This window comes from Brienomyrus brachyistius, chromosome 20, assembly GCF_023856365.1.
Source record: "Brienomyrus brachyistius isolate T26 chromosome 20, BBRACH_0.4, whole genome shotgun sequence".
NCBI lineage: Eukaryota > Metazoa > Chordata > Actinopteri > Osteoglossiformes > Mormyridae > Brienomyrus > Brienomyrus brachyistius.
Window position 1 is genome coordinate 11,540,462 of NC_064552.1, and position 21,899 is coordinate 11,562,360.

Consider the following 21,899-nt stretch of genomic DNA (forward strand, 5'->3'; position numbering starts at 1 on the left):
AACCATTATTTCATACTGCAGTTTTTTTTTTTTTTCCCCACGGATTGCAAAATGGTTTCACAGACAATGCTGTCCATACAACATCTCAGTCCGTGTGTTAAAGTGTGGAAGGGTTAGGGCATTGATTATGGCACTATGTGCTGAGAAAATGCAGTTGCTGGGAGTCTGGCACGAGATGAATAGCATCTTATTTTGACCCAGGCAGATGGAAAGGTGATACACTCCTTCCTCGATGATACCGATGCTGACTTTAAGTAAGTGCTGGTAAGGACTTCGGTGGTGTTACCATGGATACAGATGTCCTTTCAGAATTGAACTGGGCTGTCTAAATAACAAAATTGTACCACTAAGATGACATTCATCTGTTCAAAAATCATATTGGGATGTACGATCGCCCGGAGAATAAAGTTTATATCTGGAAATCGTTTGTCGCAGGGCAGTAATTGAATGACTCTGAACGGCGGTGGTTATAATGCAATTTCTCTAACGAAATGCGTAATTAAAATGAAACCCGTCAAACATGTAGGTTATTATGGTTTAAAAATGTGTGATAATCTGGTGACAAAATTAACTAAAAGCCAATTGGTTACGAATGCAAATTTGGATGTTAGTGGAAAGCCAGCCATTTGGATGCCACGTTTATTATGTTGTATAGAATAAATTAGCTGATTATTGAATCCAATTTCACTAATTTCTTGTAGGTTTAGAGCTGGGCAGCTGCCGTTAAAGGAAAAGCAGTTTGAAACAAATTCATTATTTGAAAGAAAAAAAAGGTATTAGTCACAAATTTTCAGGTTTTACAACATAAAACGTCGGTGTCATTAGCTTCAACTTCGAAGAAACCTGAAATAAAAGGTTGAACCAGTAAGCTTGAAAAATAAAATAAAAACCTGTAAATTCTGAATTTTCCTTTAAAGTTGCGCACACGAGCACATCGCTTCCGCCGAGCGGCATCGGGAACTTTTTTGCCGCAATTGTGTCCGTATTTTGCCTGGTTTCACGGTTGTTGCCGCATCACAAAACCAAACTGCGATTTTAAACACGCCAGTAATTTGTATTTCTCCTTTTAAACCCGCCCCCGACTCCTCTGGATCACACAGCACATATTTATTATCAGGTTTTGCGTGCCCGCGGCTTCAGTGCCATATGGTCCCCCCAGCATCTCCTCGGGCCGCCGTGGGTGTGGCTGACCTTTCGAGGCTTATACTTGTCAATACCGAAGACTGAGCTGGGGATCGGGGCGCAGAGGGGGGCGGATACGGCCTCCGAGGTGACGGGAATCCCTGGAAGGACAAACGCGCGTCCTCGCCAGCGCCGCCGTCTCCGCTTACACCTGTCGCGCCAACCGTACGAGCGCTCAATGTTTCCCGACAAGCTAATGATTTGTCTTTTAATGACTGCCTATTAGGACAGACTTTCTCATTTAGCACGCGTCCCATTCCGGATATATATCAGGGTTAAACGGAAGAGTAAACTGCGGCTCCGCTGAATGTTTTTACATATAAACCCAGCGTGATCTGCATCAAAATATAAACGTAGAAATCAGTACTGGTCCTTGTCGATGTGGCGCCCTGGGCCAGCATCTCCGCCGGTGCCCCCCCATTACGATGGAAAGTGAAATTGGCTCGCAAGTCGACGCCTCCTTAGACAACCACACATGTCGCATATAGGATTGACCGGCCGTGTTAGAAACTGCCGTCGGAAATGAATATTAAATATTATTTTCTCGTTTTTAGAGCAGAAACTATTTGAATAGTGTGCACTGCTTGTTTTTGCCCTCACAATGTACACAAGACAGTGGACTTAAAGTAGATTGCAACAGATATTCAAATATCAAAGAATAGAGATATTGACAGCCAATTAGCTAAGCATATCTGTATTCTATTTCAAAAATCTGATCCTCTAACTGATTATTTATGCGACACGTTTATTACCATAAGACATCTGTTTTATAGGCCTATGTAATATGTCAACACTTGTTAAAGGGAGCGATGAAAATTGGCTTTTAAAAGTCAGGGTTCTGAGTTTTAAGTGCGGATGCACCTGTTGATGTCCAGCTAGAGCCAAGTGAGTTTACTGCCTCCCAGAGTGGATGGAAATCATTAAATATTAAATTGTGGCTCAGCAGCGACAGGAACCCTTACAGATCAAAGCAGGATTTGGGGTTATATTCGTAGAGCCCATTGGTTTGTGTGTGTGTTTTTTGAGTGAGTACACACTGTTTACTGAGAGAACTCAGAGTACCCTGGTGTCGATGAGTGGGATGAGATTTCAAACCCACGGTTGGTGCGATTACCATGCGCCGTCAACCAATCATCGCCTCCCGAAGTCTGGTTTTCCAAATAAACACAGGAGAATGTCGCAGGTTCCACACATGAACTGCATTTAAACCCTCCACTCTAGTGGCGGGATGCAATGACATCGCACAACAAACCTTGCTGTCATGTAAATAATTTCCCCACAAATTATTTTGTTCTTAACAAAAGAACCCGAGTCAACTGCTTTTTGGCTGAATAATCACAGAACTCACTCTCTCAATGAAAGAACCTATAAAGTATGTCAGTAGAGTGCAATATTACATTAAAATGGGCGAGGAATGTTTCATATTGATATTTTATACTGTGTAGCATTTTTAATATTGGAAACTACGTAACATTAAAATGTTACATTGCATAGTATTTGCTATGCTGCGACACGCACGGCTAGATCTATTGTTCCAGTGTTGCCTTTGTTTATCATGCCTGAGGACCTCGTTCCCCATTATAATGCAGACTGATGAAACATAATGTGACAGCCTGTTGTTTTTTTTTTGAGTTTTGTTTGTTTTCTTGTGTTACATTAGTTTAGTAAATTGATTTACATTTATTTACACAATTTTGTCCAAAACAACATAAAAGTGAAAAGAGATTGGGGTCAGTGAACAGAACTAGTCAACATCATGGAACACATGGGGCCTTGTCGAAGTTCTGGTTATTACTCAACTAACCAGGAGATTTGAACCCACAACCATCTGGGTATGGAAACAGATCTCTAAGCTACTTTTCAGCACACCGTGTAATACTGTAATAATATGGAGGGTGAACATTTAAATTTTTAGAATTTCATTGAGGCCGTTGCATGAAATTTCCGCAATGTCCTCCTGACGCATTCATGACCCTCAGAGTTCCACATGTGCCTCCAAGACATTCCCCTGGCTGGAGAAAGACTTTGAGACCCTGCGCATTTTCTACACAGCCACTGTGAGAACATAAATTCCTGCATCAAATGAGAGCCGAACAGGGCTGGGTGGGACGAAGACCAGCTCAGGGAGGGTGACAGCGGGGAAAATGTGTGAGAAATAAATCAAAAACAGTTCAGAACCAGACTGCAAAACTTAGGGGGCTGCCAGAAATGCGATGGCAGAAACAAATTGTTAATGCCCTCCCCTGAAACAAAACAAAGACAAATTTCTGAGTCCTTTTTGGTGGGGAAATATGGGCCAGAGAATGTCATCCCCGCTGTGGGCTGTGGTTTGGACCCACTGTTTCAGAAACCACTGAGGCTTGATAGCAAAACAGAGAATAAGCCACAGAATCCTGAGAAATAATGGGGCTTGTATTACTATGAGTACTGACAATTACTAACATTGTGTAAGATTATGCATTTTGTCCTACTGACGTCTAAAATAATATTGTTCTACAATGTAGGCATTATGGTACGAAGTAGAGCATGTAGATATAGAATCTCCAAATCTCTTATGGACTAATAAATAGCTAAATATATCGTATAACTAATGCTATCTTCAGATGAATCAACATAGTTCTCTGTATTTAATATTTTTTTCTCTCTAACCTTTGCAAGAAGGCAGATGCGACGTCAAATTTTAGTGCAACTTGAATGCTGCCCTGATGAATCACCAGGACTTAAAATCATTTAAATTTGTCACTGGAAGGTATAATTGCTCAGTGTGAGTGTGTGTGTGTGTGTGTGTGTGTGTGGCATCTTTTTACCGGTTATTCATTACGGAATTTCTCCATATCGGAGTTCATTCGGTGTGTGGTGGTATCAAATTTGACTGTGACAGCAACCGCCAGCTCGCTAGCCATATCTGTGCATTGATCCGCCTCAGCGTTCAAGTCCGTCCCTCTGCGTACGCCTGCTTCATCCCTCCCAGCTCTTTCCCTGTCTCTGCCATCCCAGCCAGGAAGTAGAGATATCTAGTTTCTCCTCAAGAGGCCTGGGGATGAGCATCAATGGTCCTTATCTTAAAACAACCCCGAACGGCAGTGCTGACTTAGTGACCCGTTTTTCTTAATCACAGCTCCATCAAATCCCATCTTGTCAACCGAGGATTGATTTTGCGCCTGTTGTATTATTCACACGGCAGAATGAAATTTTCCTTCCTCTGATGAAGGCAAGGACTTCTGAGGTACAGAGGGCCCGTGAAGGGCTTTTCTCACAGTGAGCACTGGAAAAAAAAGCAATCTAGCATGTGTGGCATAATCAAGTAACAGTAAAAGCATCTGACCCTTTTGTCTACTCCCTGGTCTGTACATAAGCTCTCTGAGAGGACACAGAGCGCGATGCTGTAGTTGAAGGAGTCAGAGCAATAAGAGAGAATTTCAATTACAGATTGAGGGCTGCGGATTGTTACCTCAGGCACAGAGGAGATGGAAACTGATGCAGCAGTTTGATACTTCTGTTCACATCGCACCCAAATGCACTAAAAATTTCCACCATGAATCAGTGGCACCGACTGTGTTAGCTGATTAGCTAAGCGTAAGCGTACAGTTAAAAGCAAACCAGGATGCAAACGGCGGCGATGTTAACTGATAACTGATAACATCATATGCTCTCACTAATAATTGTTATGGCGCTCACATTGCCTTTGAATCGATATGTGCTCAGCCATTCTTCCATCTAATCTAATTCTCCATCCAAAATACTCAAGTTGACACTCATGTGGACTGCAAAAATAGTTGTTTTAAAAAACAGCATCAGTTGTTCTTGTAAGGCATCCATCACCGCAAGCTAGACTTTACCCACCGCCAGTACCTGCTCTTCTTAAGCTGGGTTGGGGGATCCAGAGCCCGTCCAAGTAGCTAGGCAGGGAATAACCCAGTAAAAGGCACCAACATCATTCACACACACAGACCCAGGGCAAAGACTCGAACCCAGGTCCCAGAGGTACGATGTAACAATGCTAACTATTGCACAACCGGCCCACCCTACTAGATGTCATAGTTATTAAAATCGATTACCTTTTAGTAAGAATTCTAGTTATAAAATCACATACACAAAGAGTAAGAAGAGATTATTTTATAAAGTTTAAGTGGCTGACTATCATAAAAAAACCCCACCCATCCAATCTATTATAACATTTTAATATAGAATGTTGAATCGCATGTTTCTGTGTGACACAGAATATATTAATCTGAACTCAAACAAAGAATTGCATAAATATGTATAAGACATTAATTATTCCCTTTCTCCGAGACAGCCCATTTTCACAGATTTCATATTAAACTGAAATAAACTGTTATGTGAAATAACATCACGCTGGGTTACAAGTGAAAAACATTCCATAATTATGCTCTGGAAATATCGTAATGAAGTTGATTTTTAGTATATTGGAAATATATGACCCAATTCAAGATCCCAAGTAGCACTGGCCTCTAAAGGCTCCATTTTCCTGTTAAGTTTACGGTTAGATTGTTCCTACATCTGTAGCTAAGTAGATTATAGGCAAAGACTTCAGTAGGTGGTCTTTTAAAAGGACTGTAGTTTTCTGCATGGTAAGCAATCAAGCCGTTGATAATTGTTAATTTATGGCATTCAAAAAGGGGATCAACACAAAATTCGGAAATAGGTTCAAGATGACCAAAGACTTGCCAGGGACACAAGGCAATGGGACACAAGGCAATGGGACACAAGGCAAGAGAACACGCAGAAAGTCCTATCGGCAAGAAACATGGACATGGTCAGGCTATTGGAAGCCTTGGAGACACAAGCAAACACAAAGTCTTTGGTCCGAGGATTGAGCTTGGAGGAACGCCCACTGTTTAAAGCTGCTTGGTTGTGGTGGTGTGACATTTAAAACAGAGAAATGTGTTAGGAAAGTGTTAGCTAGGAGCCAAAAATATCTGCCGAGAAATCCTGTAGAATAATTAAGGGTCTACTGTGCTCCCGATATGTGAAGGGAATCTGTTACTAAAATGACGGCCATTTAATTTTACGTGAAGGGGAAACGGACCTCGTGAGCGCTTGAGTTTAATACTGATTTCAAATAATCATTGTTTTATTATCTGAAAAATCATTGAGAAATTGAGAATAGGTTAACGAAAGTTTTTAAATTTAGGCTGCGATATGGCTGCCCTATCCAGTTGCCAGGATATCGTGATAATTGCTTATCCAGTACAGTGATACAGGAGGGCCTGCAGCCTATTCCAAGCATCGTAGGGCACAAGGCAGGGCGACGCCACACACAAGATGCCAATCCATCACTGGGCATCTACAATATAGACAATTTTGAGATGCCAACTCACCTAATTGCACATCTATGGACTGTGGGAGGAAACAGACACTGCACAAGAACATGTATACTTTCGCGACCCCAAGGTATGGGTGGGGTTCAACCCCCCAGCCCGCAAGGTTTCCTGCAACAGTGCCAATATACCATGTACCTGCCAAAAATACTAATTGAGCAACAGGGTGTGTGTGTGTGTGTGTGTGTGTGTGTGTGAGCAGGAGGGCAACAGGATCAGGTAATAAAGGTTGTGCTTCCTAAGTCAGTTATACGCATGCATAATATATTCTTAGTGGATAAAATAAGGCTAATATATGCCAAACAATTTATACAGATACGCGTTGGCATAATAATATCAATTTACAGAGAGACATCACTCAAAAACCACCGCTGATGCACAGCGCCCAGTTGCCTAGGCACTTACAACCTTTCAATTCCTTGCACGTGATTGGTCAGAGGTCGAGGCGCGCTCACGTGTAAGTTGTGGGTGCCGCGCGTTCCTGCTGCCTAGGCTGGATTTGAAAGAGGGAAGCGGTAGCGGGATAACGCCGAGCGTCAGCTTCTCATCATTTCCAATGAATTATCATCGCATTCCAGCGCCTGCCAGCTGACGACTGCGCCGCATATTTCCCCGTGAAAACAGGATTTTGTTTCCAGGCTGCGTTTCCTTGAGGTAAACCACGATTTGCCCGTTTATTGCATCTATTTGTTTTTTTTTCCCTCTTCCAAAATGTAATGGATTGATCGGGCGCTGCAGAGCTCTCGTACTAGGCTGCCTCCGGTACCGAAACGGCTCTTGTTTCGCTGTGGAAATAGCTACCTGACAGGCGTTTGTTTTTTGCATGCAAAAAAACAACAGTAAAATAAATGCATAAATATACATTTACATCTTACGTCAAGCACGACGTGCATGTTGATCATGAACAAGACCGCGCACCTTAAGCTGAACGCCGGAGATGGGCTGATTTAGGATCGCATTCGGATGCAGGATACCTTCATTACTGTAGGCTCGACGTCAAATATTTGATTGAATCGGCTGACAGTTATAATAAAGCCGCCTGCCATCAGCCGCACGTTTTACACCAGTCCGTCACGGTGATGCTTACATGGAAGCGTGTATTGTGGCTCATTACCTTGCAGGACGAATAGACGGGTGTCTTGCTTTCTCTTTGCATTTCAGAACATTGGTGATCATAACGTAAGCCTTATAGACGCAGATTTTTGTTGTTATTTTTGGTAGCATCCATGCCAATAAGGAATGTTACTGTTGGGTATTTAACGTAATCGTCGCTATTGTAAAACGAGTATGTGTGCAGATATGTTAACCCTGAATAATTATTGTCGTTATCATCATTATTATTCTTGATATGGTTCCAATTAGCCAACGGTTCCCTTTTCCTGAAGTACCAGGCTGCACAGTGCATTGGATGAAAATGTCGGTATTGCCTATTCCGAGACGGCAGCTCGTCTGCGGCTGGGTCCAGCCTGGCTGGCTTTTTGCTAGGGACCGTGCATAAAGACACCGGCTTCACTCATGTCTTTCAGCGGCACTTGATCACCTTGGGTTATGGCGCAGACAAACAATTATGGGCAAAGCAGCAACGGAGTGGCTGACGAGTCTCCCAACATGCTGGTTTACAGGAAGGTAAGTTGCTATGCGTCGCCTTAATGATACGGAGATGCTGGCAAGTCTGACGACAGCCTTCTCTGACCTTTTGCGAAGTCTTTATTTCCATAAAACTGAAATGCATTGGTGAGAGATTGGATTGCATTCTTGTACGAGTGTCGCCACTTGCAATGCACTTGTGGTTGTGGTTTTCTTTTTGTGAATGCATGAAATAGGGCAATAATAAGTCAATAGTTCAGTTTTTTTCCTTAGGTCATGTGGTACACCTTACTGCTGCCTCCAATGCTAAACTTGGGGGAATCATCTTCTAACCATCCAGGAAACCAAATTTTCATCCTGTTTTTTTTTCCGATCAACGGGTGTTCCACATTTTCGTTAATTCCCTTGAAATGGGTTAATTTGCCATTTGAGTTTTTGTAAACTGGGCCATTTCTTTATATTATTGGGACAGGATAATATTGAGTTTGATTTAATCACTTGCTGCTTTTAACCTGCTATTTTATCCTGGTGTTTTAAAGTGGGACTTTCGGTTGTTTTTGGTCTTCACGTGTTCGCCTGTTACTAAGAATAGGACTCCAGAACATTCTGATCACTTTTTTTTTTTTTTTTTTTTTTTGTGGGTTGGGGGGTGCATATGCAGTACTCATGAATCCCCTGGCCTGGGTTCTGCTTTGAGTCCAGCCACGTGAGCATCGTGGCCCGGGTGTGGCCGTCGGACATGCAGAACTCCTTTTGAATAGTGTTAGTTCTTAGCTACATGTGTTTGGAGGAAGGTTTTATCTCACCTGGGAGCCGCACGCTGTGAACTGTGTTCCAAAGTGCAAAGGTAATGATATATTGCTCGGCAAGGACCAGAACTGTTGCCATTTTGACTCGGGAGGTACATTACCTGCGCTGCCTCGTGGTTATATTTCCATGAAAATTAGCTATTAGCTGATAAGCTGTTAAATGAGATCATCAGCCCTGCTTGTGAGTCTTCCATAGCAGGGACACTCAACTACCATGCTGTGCATAATAATTGTATCAACTGGATGAGGAACGCTTAAGAAGTTGTTGCGCTTATCACAAGCAGCCGTTGGCGCAACCGTTCAAAATATCTCCGCAGAGAAAAGGCCAGCAAGCTAACTTAATGCAGTGGTGTTACATGAGCGTATGTCATTGATATGTGACGATGCTATTGGATGATAACGCAAAATACTACTTTTTTTTTAAGACTGGGAAACGTATGGATTGAAGTTGAGATGTTCTGATGTTCTTTAATATTCCTAGATGCCGCAGCTTAAAACAGGTAGCTTGCCTCGTGAATTGATAACCTGTTATTACATTCCCTCCGCAAAATGCTTTGACTCATTGCACATGCTTCATCCAATCTTCTTTCAAAAAGCTATTAATTTAATAAAGTGAATCGCTTGAACCGGGAGAAAATTATGTAATCGATGCCAAATGGAATTGCTGAATTCAGTAAAATTCTTCCTTTTAATTATAAAAGATATACCGGCTCTATCAGAGCATTCAACGCTGTGGATTTTAAAACGTAACATGGAAATAAAATGAGTCGGTACACTCCCTTCCGAATCACACGTCATCCACAAAAATCATGCAACACTCATGAGTCATTCGGGTGAATCCAAGGATCTCTGATGACGGGGCTCACTGTAGAGAGGGAGGGGGACGCACAAGCGCACAGATCTGCCTGAAACGGTGTAACGACTACCGCCCGCCTGCGAGTGGCCGCAGGTTCCCGTCAGCTCCCGCGTCTGCCGTAAGAGCCTCAATCCCTGCCCTATCCATCCCCACCGCAGCTGTACTGTGACCCCGTCCCGCGATTCTCCCCTGGCATGGATGCCACCACACTACCAGGGTGATGTAACAGGCTCTCCCCTCCCAGGCTGAAAATAATTTCTCGATTAGATTTAGAAAAGGACATGAAGGAGGTGAAACATGCTAATCAGCTGAGACTCGAAGCAAACTATCGTTGTATTAAAAGTGCTCGCTGGATGTTCATGGTGCTGTAGAACGAACAGGCGCCATTTCTGTACTTGGATGAACAAAAGCCATCGTGCAGCATGTCCATGAACCAAGCGAAATGTGCTGAATTCTGTGGCTTGCACGTCTCCTCTGACGGTGCTATCGCCACTCTGCCCTGCCTGGCACATCTGTCGTCCAAGCTCTGGCTAATTATGGTCCGTGTGTCACGTTACATGCGTGTATCATATTTGATGTCTTAATGACGGCACTGGCCGTGCGGCTCTGTCACGCGGGCAGTGTGGTTGGCGAGCATGAACCACGCGTGTAAACAATCTTTAGCGTGATCTAATACTGAGAAGAGCTGCTGTTTTCACTTTTGGAGAATTCCCCGGTGGTTAAATGTTTTGCATTTGGTATTTTTAAGTTTTCTCTCTCTCTCTCTCTCTCTCTCTCTCTCTTTCTCTTTTTTTTTTAACAAACCCAAAAGGCATTTGCTGCCTTTTTGAATTAAAAGCTTTGCATGTAACCAGACTTGTGCATAATTTGTCAAAGCCTTAAGTAAGACAGTAAAGGGATATCTGCATCAATAAATATGCTGTGTAAAGGAATCCATTGCTGTCGTCACTGGAGGTACCTGAGTTCTGCAGACAGCACAGACACAGAGTATCGGCCCAGATTGGAATCTCAGTACTTATGCAACAGATGCAAACTCCATCCCCAGGTAGAATATGATGTACAGTCACCTGTTTGTTGTTCGCCTCTCTGCCCCGCCCACTCCCGAGGTCAGAGTAGGGCCTGCAGCCTATCCCAGGGACTATAGGTCTACCTTGGATGGGATGTCAGTGTATATAAGTCATTTATGGAAATCAGGTAATGGATGGGATTGGATAGGAAATGTGTGAATTAATTGGAATACAGTGACATAGTAACAAACACGCAGATGGCTGTAATCTGTAATCTGTGACAGATAGCGGTCCGTATTCTGTGTGAATGAACGTACTATATTGTTTTGTGTGCTACGTTAATCTGATGAGTTTGCACTTCGACCGGGGAATTATCACACACCGTTTTGCATCTCTCAGATTTCCAGGGCCTGTACGTATATCCTGTTACCACACTGCTATTGCTGAACGATGACGTTAGTAAAGAGTAATTAGTCTGTTGTTTATCCATGGGGGATATTTGAGGGAGCATGGTGTGTTAGGGTGTCTCTGAGTTAAACATTATGTGTCGGCTTCAGAATTCACCTTTGCAGCTACTGACTTATGACAGACGCAGTGTCTTCAGATTTTTACTTGATTTATTTTTTTGGAGCAGGATTTTGGATGTTGGTGTAAAAATGCCCAAAGGTGCTTCTGACAGTCTTGATCGATGTCTACTGATGGAGCTTTGGACATGATTGTTGACATGCCTCTTAGCCTAAGTAGCTTTGACTGAAGAAACTAATTACAGTCAAAAGTAGTGAATGAAGTTGTAGGCGGGGCTAACCCTAACAGCCACCTTATAGGGTTGACTAGGGAGTGATTGACAGCACTCTATAGCCCCGCCCCCTCAGTGATTCTATGCTATATTTTTTCCTAGGTAGTATTCATTGTTGCATCATGGATTCTGATGGGCTGCCATCTCCTCCCGGGTGTCCCTGGGCACCTGACATAGGCCCTGGGCTCGTCGCAGTACTTCCCTGGCTGTGCCATTCGGGAGAATAGATGATGTAGACAGTTCCGGAGCATAAGGAGTCTAGAAATTTAGAATGTAGCAGAAGGGCCCTGTCAGTCCTGGAGACAGAGTTGTGCTGTGTCGTTTCATATCTATCAATGATATGCCTGGGAACGGGACAACAAAGCAATCTTTAGTTAGAAGGACAGTGGGCCTGCGGAGCGGCCTGACCTGCCACTGGATTGCACAGGTCTCCTAAGGGAATGCGGTCCGATCGCCAGCTGCAGCCAGTGAATGATCACCTCTGGGCAGTGTGTTGCTCTGGTCGGTCCTGAAACCGGTTTGGTTTTGATGTCGCCTTGCATCTTGACCAGAACGCACACCGTCGGGGCTCCAGCCTTCCGGCTGGGATCTGGACTCAGAAGTACACAGACGCCTATATAAACCGTGCTTGTAAACACGCAGGGATTCTGCAGGAAACATTGCCGTTGATTTTTATTTTTTTTTTGCCTTTTTCTGACTGAACTAATTTGGTCTCGGTGTGGATTCCGTGCTTTCGCCGAGCGCTGATTAGTCATACGTGCGTTTCAGATTGAAATGTGCCAACGGACGCATCTGCACTCCATGTTTAATCTGAAAAAGAGCAGAAGCAGCCTTGTTTTAAGAGGCAAAATATGCGGGGAAACACAATAGGATGTTTTAAAGGGAGGTGTAGCTGTGAAAGACCCGGACGGATATTGTAGTGTGTAATTACGCGGGGTGACCAGGGTTCAGGTTGTCTAAACGTTGTCTTTATGTCTGCAGTTTCATCTAGATATCAGCATCGTTACATTTGTAAATATCAGCAGCGATTCTTGCATTATATAATTCAGCCGTTTGATGATATACTCTCAGAGGATGGTACTCTGTAACAATTACGCCCCTGACCACTTCCCCTTAGTACTGTCAACAAGAAGCATTAACCTCGTTTCACTGACTGCTGACCAGCATCAATGCTGCGTGCCCACCACAGTGGAGGTGTGTGTATAGGGTTTGTTCCTGGTCGGCTCTCCTGCTTGGAATCCTGGAATTTCTGTATGTCTCATTCCCAAAGGGTTTGGCCACATGAAAGTGGGGCAGGCTTATGATTTTTCAAAGATGAAAAATGTAGATATCAAATTTGTCATATTTACAGGGTGACATTCGCTCTGAGAGGATTTGATGGCAAACTCATAACCTGTTCCATTGGTCGCTTTCGACTGGCGTACCCTCGGTGACCTTTGACCTCATGGCGTGTTCCCGCTATCCAGTCCCTGTCATGGTCTTTCATTTACTGGACACTTTTTTTTCCCTTTTGACCTTCCCTCCATGACATGGCTGGTAATGCCGCGTATGTAGGTCAGATGTTGAATTTTTCATGCGAGCCAAAAGCAGCTTCAGCTCCGAGTGGGGCGAGAGGCGAGGCGAGGCGAGGCCGGGCCGGGCAGCAAGCGCCCTCAGTCGGGGTGTCCCGTGGCCCCTCCCCCCAAATGCTTTGATCATGGGGTCCCATCCGCTCGCCGCCGCCCACTCAGAGCCACCCCTGTGATCTTCTGTACCCTGTCTGAGCGATGACGCAGCTCTGTTCCAGAGCGCATAGTGCCGGGAGCCGCAGCCGAGTGGAGTAGTGATTGGGGAGTGGCGACGCCATTGGTCAGACACGCCATTGGTCAGACACGCCATTGGTCAGACACGCCATTGGTCAGACACGCCATTGGTCAGACACGCCATTGGTCAGACACGCCATTGGTCAGACACGCCATTGGTCAGAGACAACTGCTGAGATTAATCTTCCCCAGATGCCTATTAATCTACATCACCTTGGCTCCTTCACTCTCTGCCTCAGTCTAGCCGTCTGACTCCGTCTCTCAGACAGCTCCTCTATCTTTTTCTGGATCTAGTCCCCTTGTCTCTCCTCACCGCTGTCCCAGCTGGGAAAATGTCCTCTTTATTTTCTTCTCCTCGTCAGTGGATAGTGGCTTGTTTTCCGGGTCACTGTAACCATTGAGATATTTGCTCCTCTCATCAGAGATGGTAATATAGATTAATAGGATGGTCTTCCAGTTGACGTGAAACACAAGCTAGCCGAAGTCTATGCAGGCAGCTAATTAAAAGGCTCTGTAGTGGCCTGGATGTCGCGTGGGTCGTTGGCACGGGGAGGGGGGGGGCGGAGTGCCATCACGCCAAACCGCTGGCTGCCATTGGCTGCGTCCTCCCTGTCCCACATGCCGGACTGAACGGCAGTGGCTGATGAACGGCGTGTCAGAAAATGCCGACGTCGGGGAGTTTTACCGGTGGAGATCAGCACGTTTCACTCAGAACCCTGACAAGTTCTAAATTGTAGGTAACGATTGTCACGTCTAAAAACGTCAAGCCCGCTATTTGTAGACGTCCCTCTCGGAGACGTTTTCGCTGTCGGAGCGACCGGCGCTTCTTCCCGAGGTCCATCGCCAACGTCGTGATCTGCAGGTAACTTGGAGGCTCGCTGCCCAGCCGACGCCTCGTGTCGCTACGCGTCACACGGACGGATGTGCATCGCGAGGTGCCCGGGGTTTGTGTTGTGTTTTTCCCCCTTTTGTGACCCATTTCTGCAGGTGCCATCGGTAGCGCCGGTGATTTTTTTGCTCGATGCAGGACCTGGGAGGGAGTACGGACCCAGCAGGGCGGCTGTGTGTCTGCAGGTCTGCACAGACCACAAGCAGACGACACGATTCCTCTTCTCTCCCGCCAGCAGTATGTCAGGGATGCTTATGTGAAGCTGATCAAGGCAAAGGCCTCTAACACATGCACAATAATAGATACCCCAGTCCGAATGTGGGTGGCATGGTGGTTGGGTGGGTAGAGCTGTTCACTCACACCTCCAGGGTTGGGGGCTTGAATCTGCCATCCAAAGACATGCAGTTACGCTAATTGGTGACTTGAAGTTGCCTATTGGGTCTCATTGTGTTTGTCTACCCATTCAGGGGGCACCGGCAGCTGAAAGAGGCTCCGCCCCCCTCCTCCCCCCCCCCCAAGCTCCTGACCAGAATAAGCAATTGGAAGTTAGATGGGTGGGTAATTTCAAATCTTTACAGCTGTATTTTTTCTCAGCTAAGTCTGAAAACATTTTTATTGTGTAGCACGCCTCCTTTTAAGTGTAATGCCACAGCGCTTTATTATAATGACAGGATGTTAATTGTTAAAAGTGACGATTATGTTAAATTACCAGCCAAAATGTGTCACGGCGCTGAATTGTATTGTACACACAGAATAGGGTGATGTGGCGAAAACATTCGCCTTCCGAACGGAAGGAAAACAAAACCGGTGAAATGTCACCCAGTGGGTTTCTGGGACGGCGTGTGCAGGCAGGACGGCGTGGCCGCGATGTGTGACGGAGGCGACCGGGGTCTGCAGGAGTCTGCTGTCGCTCTCCCACGAGGAGCCCCTCCCGCCTGGGCCAGCGAGAACGGCAGCTCTGTCACGGGGAAAACCCTCCGCCCGGATCTCCATCTAGGGCGTCACGTGACGTGGATGAGCGTTGCTCCATTGGACGTCGTCTAACCCCGTGACCTCCAGACGATTTTTAGCCGTTCGTCTGCTTTTATCCAAAGCAATTCACAGTAAAAACGAAGCATTACGATTTACATGGGCTGCCTGGGATTTGAACCCGCGACCTTTGCGTCGTTAGCGCGACGCTCCGCTCGTTGAGCTACGGGGGGCTGTGGCATAGGCTCGCTGAATGAAGCCCCTCTGATTGAAGGAGGAGGAGAGGCTACTTCATGGGAAGTGGGCAGTAGCTGTAGCGGGTAATGGCCTCGCGGGGTAATGACGGACAGCCCCGCCCTTATGGAAAGTGGTGGAGCCCGGCGGTTCCGTGGCAGATGGCTGTCGCCAGCGGCTCTCGCGGTCGGAGCAAACAGCTGCCCGGCTCCCTTGCGCCGCCTCACGTTCACCTCCGACACCAAACGCTTAGTCGGCTTCCCTTCCATTTCCGACTCTTGACAGGACCATTTCAGACATTCTGCCCCATTACAGCTCTTCCACCACAGTGCATTTCCTGTTTTTATTTTTCCTCCCCCTCAGGGGTACCGTAACCTCTGGCACCGGTTCTTTAGAAAGCACGTCAGCCCCCCCGTCCTGCTTTCAGGAAGCGCGTGACTAACGCCTTGGACGCGTAGCTCCTTGGGAGGAAGTTGGCCCGTTTTAAGAGGCATCCACGTAAATCGAAGCGTCTGCCGTTTAATGGACTCAATGCTGGGAATTTGGCTGCGATGATGCCCTCAGATTCGAGGGTTGCTGCTTTCCTGGTGTCACCCAGGCCTGAACTTTCTGACGGCACCCGACTTCAAATCTGAGGCCCGTCTGCTCCGTCCAAACAGCCACCCCTTAGCTCTGTCTTGCCCGCTTGCCTGTTTGATACTCCAGTAATAATCTCCCGAATAATTAATCCCTCTATTGTGGCCACAATACATCTCTTCAAATTAATCCTCCCTTTGAAGTCTCTTGCTGCCTCGGCGCCAATGCCTATTGAGCCGTCTATTGGACCAATTGGGCTTCGCGAAAGATATCGATACGAATGGGCCATTAGCATGTGCTAATAAATCAGCGATGCGCAAAATCATCGGTAAAATGCCGAAACGATCCGACGTCCGTCCCGCGTGAGTTTCCTCGTTCTTTAACGGCCCTCCTTTTTATTATTAATCATGCCGATTCATCTAACGTTCTTTTGTGTTCTCTCTGCTACTCAAGTCGTACCCGAGGGTCACGCTATGTGCTAATTTGCCGCTGCTTATGACACACAGGGAACATTTCCTGTTTGCGTAAGTATTTGCTGTGCCTTTCCAAAAATATCCCACGCAGGGTGATTAGAAAGATTTTTCAATATTTTATATTTGGATTTAGAAGAATCCGGGCCATTTTTGGATAAGAGTCCTTTAGAATTTAGCGATTAATTTTCATTGTTGACACACCACAGCACACAGTGTGCAACAACGAAATGTGTGCTCTGCATTTAACCCACATGTGACGATGTGACATAGCAGGGGGCAGCTAATTCAGTGCCTGGGGAGCAGTACCTTGCTCAGGGTACCTCAGTGGCGTCTTGCTCATCAGGGATTCGAACCTGCAATCTTTCAATTACGTGAGCGCTTCCCTAACCATTAAGCCACCACTGCCCAAGAAGGTATTTATATTGCGGAATGTTGGAGACAGTGTTAATAGGGGAGCCTTTAATCCATGTAAAGAAACGTCGCCTTTCAGTTATATGCAGCAACACATACATTTAAAAATAATCTAATCCATTCGTTCACTGCACAGTTTTTATTTCTTGAATTTTGCTGTTTTATTTTTTTTTTTAATCGCTTAGCAAAAAGCTCTTTTGTGACTTGATCTCGGGTGGCATGGTGGTGCAGTGGTTAGCACTGTTGCCTCACGCCGCTGGGACGTGGGTTCGAGTCTCCGCCTGGGTCACATGTGTGCGCAGTTTGCATGTTCTCCCCATGTCGTCATGGGGTTTCCTCCAGGTGCTCTAGTTTGGAATTTGGGAAATGGATGGACGATTCAATCATTTCAGTGACTGGACCCTTTCTTGGACTCAAACCAATAACCTGTTAGGTTCAAAGCCTGGTCCTTGATTTATATGCGAGCAGATTGGTGGTTTAATTATATTATTGTTGGAAAATGGAATTGGAGGGTATTCTTGATGCTAGTTTGATAATTTGAGTCTAGTTGGTCTATATGGACATACCCCTGACCTGTTAACTGTTCAGAGGTGGCATTAGATGGAGTGGAAAAGATGTCCGAAAAGTACCTCCAAGTCGTCCGAAGACCTCTTTGTGAAAAGGGCAATTTTTGTCCTACTTTCTTTGCATTGGTAAAAGCCCAGAGGAATTAGAGCCTGGTATTGATTTATGTAATAAAGTGTCTCCTAATCTCTTTGGGAGCAGACGTATAATCAATAAGCACTCAGCAAAGGCTGGGAATAATACATAAAGATTGATGTTTGACCAGCAGATCCAGACCAGCTTCTAGTTATGAATGCATCTATAGATTGGATGAATAATTTGATTAAATTTCCGATTTGCACAACTCTGTGTTTGTATTATTCAAATTAAAAACATGCTTATGGGGAAATAAAAAAAAATAATGCATGCAGATGTTCAGAATTGATGAATGCAGAATTCTGCCTGGCGATTTCCATATTAAAGCAGCGAATAGACAATACCGGCTTCCAAAGCCTTGGCACAGCCCGGGGTGTGTATTCATCACGGGGGGGGGGGGGGGCAGCAGCCATATCGTGGCTGGGGTGTTCCAGGCAGGCTTAGCCAAGAACGAGGAGTGCCATGGCCGCGTTTCAGGGGTTCACGTAGGAGGGGAGTGCGGCCCCCGCCCCCCCCCCCCCAAGCAGGTTTTGGAAATGGAGGTGAAAGAGAACGATGCCCTAGGGTATAGGAGTGATTTTGATATTGGGGGGGGGGAGGGGGGAACAACTTTATTATGTAAATTTGAAGGTCTGTTTTTTTTGAGGGGGGATAAAAGTCAAATTAAATTGGGGGGGGGGGGGTACAGGTCCTCCTCCACTCCCCTGGTTCTGTGGCCTGATTTTTTTAAGATATGGATTCCATTGAGGCGGATAGACATGTTAAAAAATGTAAGATTGGCAGAGCATATATATTTATATATATATATATATATATATATAAAACAACAAACTTACGCTGAATTTTTCAGCGCGACGGCATGGCGCGATACTCACCGAATCTGAAGGTCTGCAGCCTGATCTTTTTATTTTTAACTTGCCGCTGCCTTCCCCAGGGCTGTGACTGGCCCGCCGGTGAAAAGTTGTGCCGTCTTCCTGCCTCGATGGAGCGTTTACAGCGGTTTTAAGAGCAGGGCTTGATGGGAATCCGTTCCCACGGCAACGGAACCCGGCAGCGTACCCTTGCCCGAGCCGTGTGTGACAGAATCCATACTATCAGCCCCGCTGAGTCAATGTCACTGTAAATGAAGAGATCCCTGAATAAATCCTCAAAATACATCTAAATATTCGACGCGCTGTTAAGAACCACTAAATATGTCCGGGATGGAAGCTTTAAGACAATCGTAAACTGTGTTAAAGCTGAGCTGGGTTCGCATTGATTTAAACTGGAGAAAAGCTGTTTGATTCCTTGGGTATTGAGGGTGAGGGCAGCAAGCTGTAAAGAGCGAAAGTCCTGCCTTGCATGTTAAGAGGCACTGGATGTGAGGCGGCCTCCTCGATCGGGGCCCTGTTGGCATCTACAGTTCCAGGAGTGATTCCCGCTGTTATATTCGCACGTTCTGCCATCGTGTTGAGGGATTTTACTCATCATTTTGCATGACGCAGGGCAATAAGTGTAGCGCTCTTGTTATTTGGGTTTATGAACGGCTTTGAACCGCATGGGCTGCCTTTGAGGTCGGCATCGTGCGTCACATAAGACGGTGTTTCTCAGTCCAGTCCTCAGGGACCCCCAGACAGTCCACGTTTTGGCTCCCCCCGGGCTACCAGCACACCTGCACCAACTATTTCATGTTCTTCATTGTTTGGATCGGGTGTGTTGGGAGCTGGGAGGGAGCACAAATGTGGGCTGATATAAGACAAAAAAGATATAAGACATTTTAATTTAGTAAATGTGTAATTCACTTCTGAAACAGCTGGAAAACACACCTGGGTTGTTGGTATTTACTAACAAACCTTACCTGTGACCTTAATCCCAGAGTCTGTAGGCCCAGACAGAGACCCATGCGGCCTACCCCGATCCACCCCGGCGGCGTCTGTCCTGACCACCGGGCCATCCTTAACCGGGCCGTCGATTCTCCAATGACGGCTGCGCCCAGGAGCCTGACACTCCTGTGTACACATTTGCATTGTCAATATTTCCCTCCACCGCTCCAGCGGACGGTAATGAATTTCCCCGGCACGCATGCCGTCTCCCTGCAGACGCCAGCGGCTGTGCAAATGGCGTGAGGGAAAGTTCACGGACGGTGCCGTCGGATGCCCCCTCCTCCAGCCCCTCCCGGTTACTGGCGATGGCCCCCGCATGGCTGTGACGGGCCCGGCTAACCGTAGTCGGTCTGCAGTGTTTGTGCCACACTTCTGGATTGTCCGCAGACTCTGGATTTTAAGCCGTCTTCACAGCTCTTCTGAATCGTCACCGGTTGCTATGGGTTACGTGCTGGCGGGGATGGGGGGGGGGGGGGCGGGATGTGTTGCATCGAGAGCGTGCTAGCTGCTTAAGTACTGTGTAAATTAGCATGCGACCTTTAAACCACTGACTGTTTGAGCGCCGGCGAGTGGCTGGCAAAACAGGGCCGTGGGGACCGAATCGCGGGCCGTGCGTGGGGCGGCTCACCGTGAGCTCTGCTGTGACCCGTCAACCTTGCTTGGTTCTGTCCGGCTGCCCGCATGTCATATGGGAGTTTCTCTCTGCCTCAGCAGTACATCGGTGCCAAATTAGCTCTGTTATGCTACACTGCTAGTCCTGTTATGTAGCAATGCCAGCCCTCATATGCTACACTTGTAGCTTTGTGGTGCTATGCTGCTCGCCCCAGTATGCTACACCGCTAGCCTTGTTATGCTAAACTGCTAGCCCAGTTTGGCTACATTGCTAGCTTCACTCTTTTACACTGCCAGCCACAGTATGCTACACTGCTAGCCTCGTCGTGCTAAACCGCTACCCCAGTTATTTTACATAGCTAGCCCCAGTAATCTGCACTACTAACCTATCTTGCTGGCCCATATATGCTATACTGCTGCCCTTGCTGTGTTACACTCTCAGCCTTGTTGTGCAGTGATATTTACTGCAGCTCTGCCACCGACGGCGGACTCCTGTGTGCTGGTACCTCCGACATTAAATGACATTGTTTTGGTTAGGTTATGGTTATGATTGCTTTGATTAATTGGTTTATGGATATGATGTATATGATGTTTTTGTTTGTACAGCATGTTATATCTGAAGTGGAGGGTTTCTGCTCGGAGCCTGATTTGTTGTACGCGATAGTTTTAAAATTGTATACAGTTTTATTTGATTCAGCAGATTGTATCCACAGCACTGTACAGTGTGCAGGGTCAGACAGCCGCTGGAGCAGTTTGTGGATAGGGGCCTCGCTTAAGGGCCCAGTGGTGACATCACTCTGCTGACTCCAGCCATATTTGCCCCCCTCCATTAAAATTGCACTTAAGGTCAAACCTAGGTCATATTAGAAAGCCTAATGTTTAATGTGCGTTATTGTTGGCATTGTAAATCAGGGACATGGATGTGTAGTGTAATTTTAGACTCGAGGAGAAGTGAATCATCTACAGGTGTACAGCAGAGCTTAGTGCAATGCTGTCGTGACCATTACGGGTGTATGAGATGGTTTAGTGCCCTGATGAGCAAGCTTGCCAATTATCAGCTGGTGCTTTTAGGAAAAACAACCATTAACTTGGGCTGCGAACATGGCTGAAGTTTGGTGCCGCATCGAAGTTATGGGGGAATATGAAGAAGCGTTTTGGCCCTGGTTGGCTGGGGTTAGCCGACCGTACCGGGGATAAAAGAAGCCGGGGGGCCGGCAGTGTCACGCTTTGAGGTGGCCGTGGGTGAGCGGATCTGACTTGATCTCACCAGGGTCCAAAAATAGACGGCCGTGGACCCGGCCCTTTGGTGCGGTCAGCAGGAACAAAGGGGAGTTGCCTCCGCCGCCTTGGGATCCGGCCACGTGGGTTTCAGTTGGAGGCTCTTGCCAGGGGGGGGGGGGTGGATCGTTGCCTGGGACACAGGGATGGACGTGCGCAGATGGTCCCAGGCTGCCACTTAGCGACTCGGGCAAATAAAGCGGCCTGATTGAAATGGAAAATGTGTCTCAGGTGGATCGATAGGCGGACGGACCTGCGACGTCGCAGCCCCGGGAGCATGCAAGGTGGAAATGCGATGCCACAATGTGAGTGGGCGCATTTAAACTTGAAAACATTTCCATTTCTCTGCACCGGGGAGGGGTGAATCCCTTCCTGTTGCTGTAATAATGGGTGTAGCAACAATAGTCCATTTGCCAGATGGTTGTGGGTTCGAGGAAAGGTGCCAGTGAATAGGGGACATGAACACAAATGGCTGGGAGTATAAAGCTGTGATTTATCTCAAATCACCGTACGGG

The 21,899-nt window shown here is 46.4% G+C and overlaps 1 protein-coding gene across 2 annotated transcripts in view; it reads left to right on the plus strand.

The window, feature by feature from the left end:
• The first annotated feature begins 7,030 nt into the window (after positions 1 to 7,030).
• The window catches only part of LOC125715920 (regulator of G-protein signaling 7), a 71,469-nt gene continuing 56,600 nt past the window's right edge, over positions 7,031 to 21,899 (plus strand). The window contains exons 1-2 of one of the 2 annotated variants that reach the window (XM_048987993.1): positions 7,031 to 7,178; positions 8,051 to 8,150. In XM_048987993.1, coding sequence (XP_048843950.1) covers positions 8,073 to 8,150 — 78 coding nt within the window. In that variant the 5' untranslated portion in view covers positions 7,031 to 7,178; positions 8,051 to 8,072. Of the gene's footprint in view, positions 7,179 to 7,591; positions 7,704 to 8,050; positions 8,151 to 21,899 lie in introns of those variants that run through there. The other variant, XM_048987994.1, reaches the window with a different exon arrangement.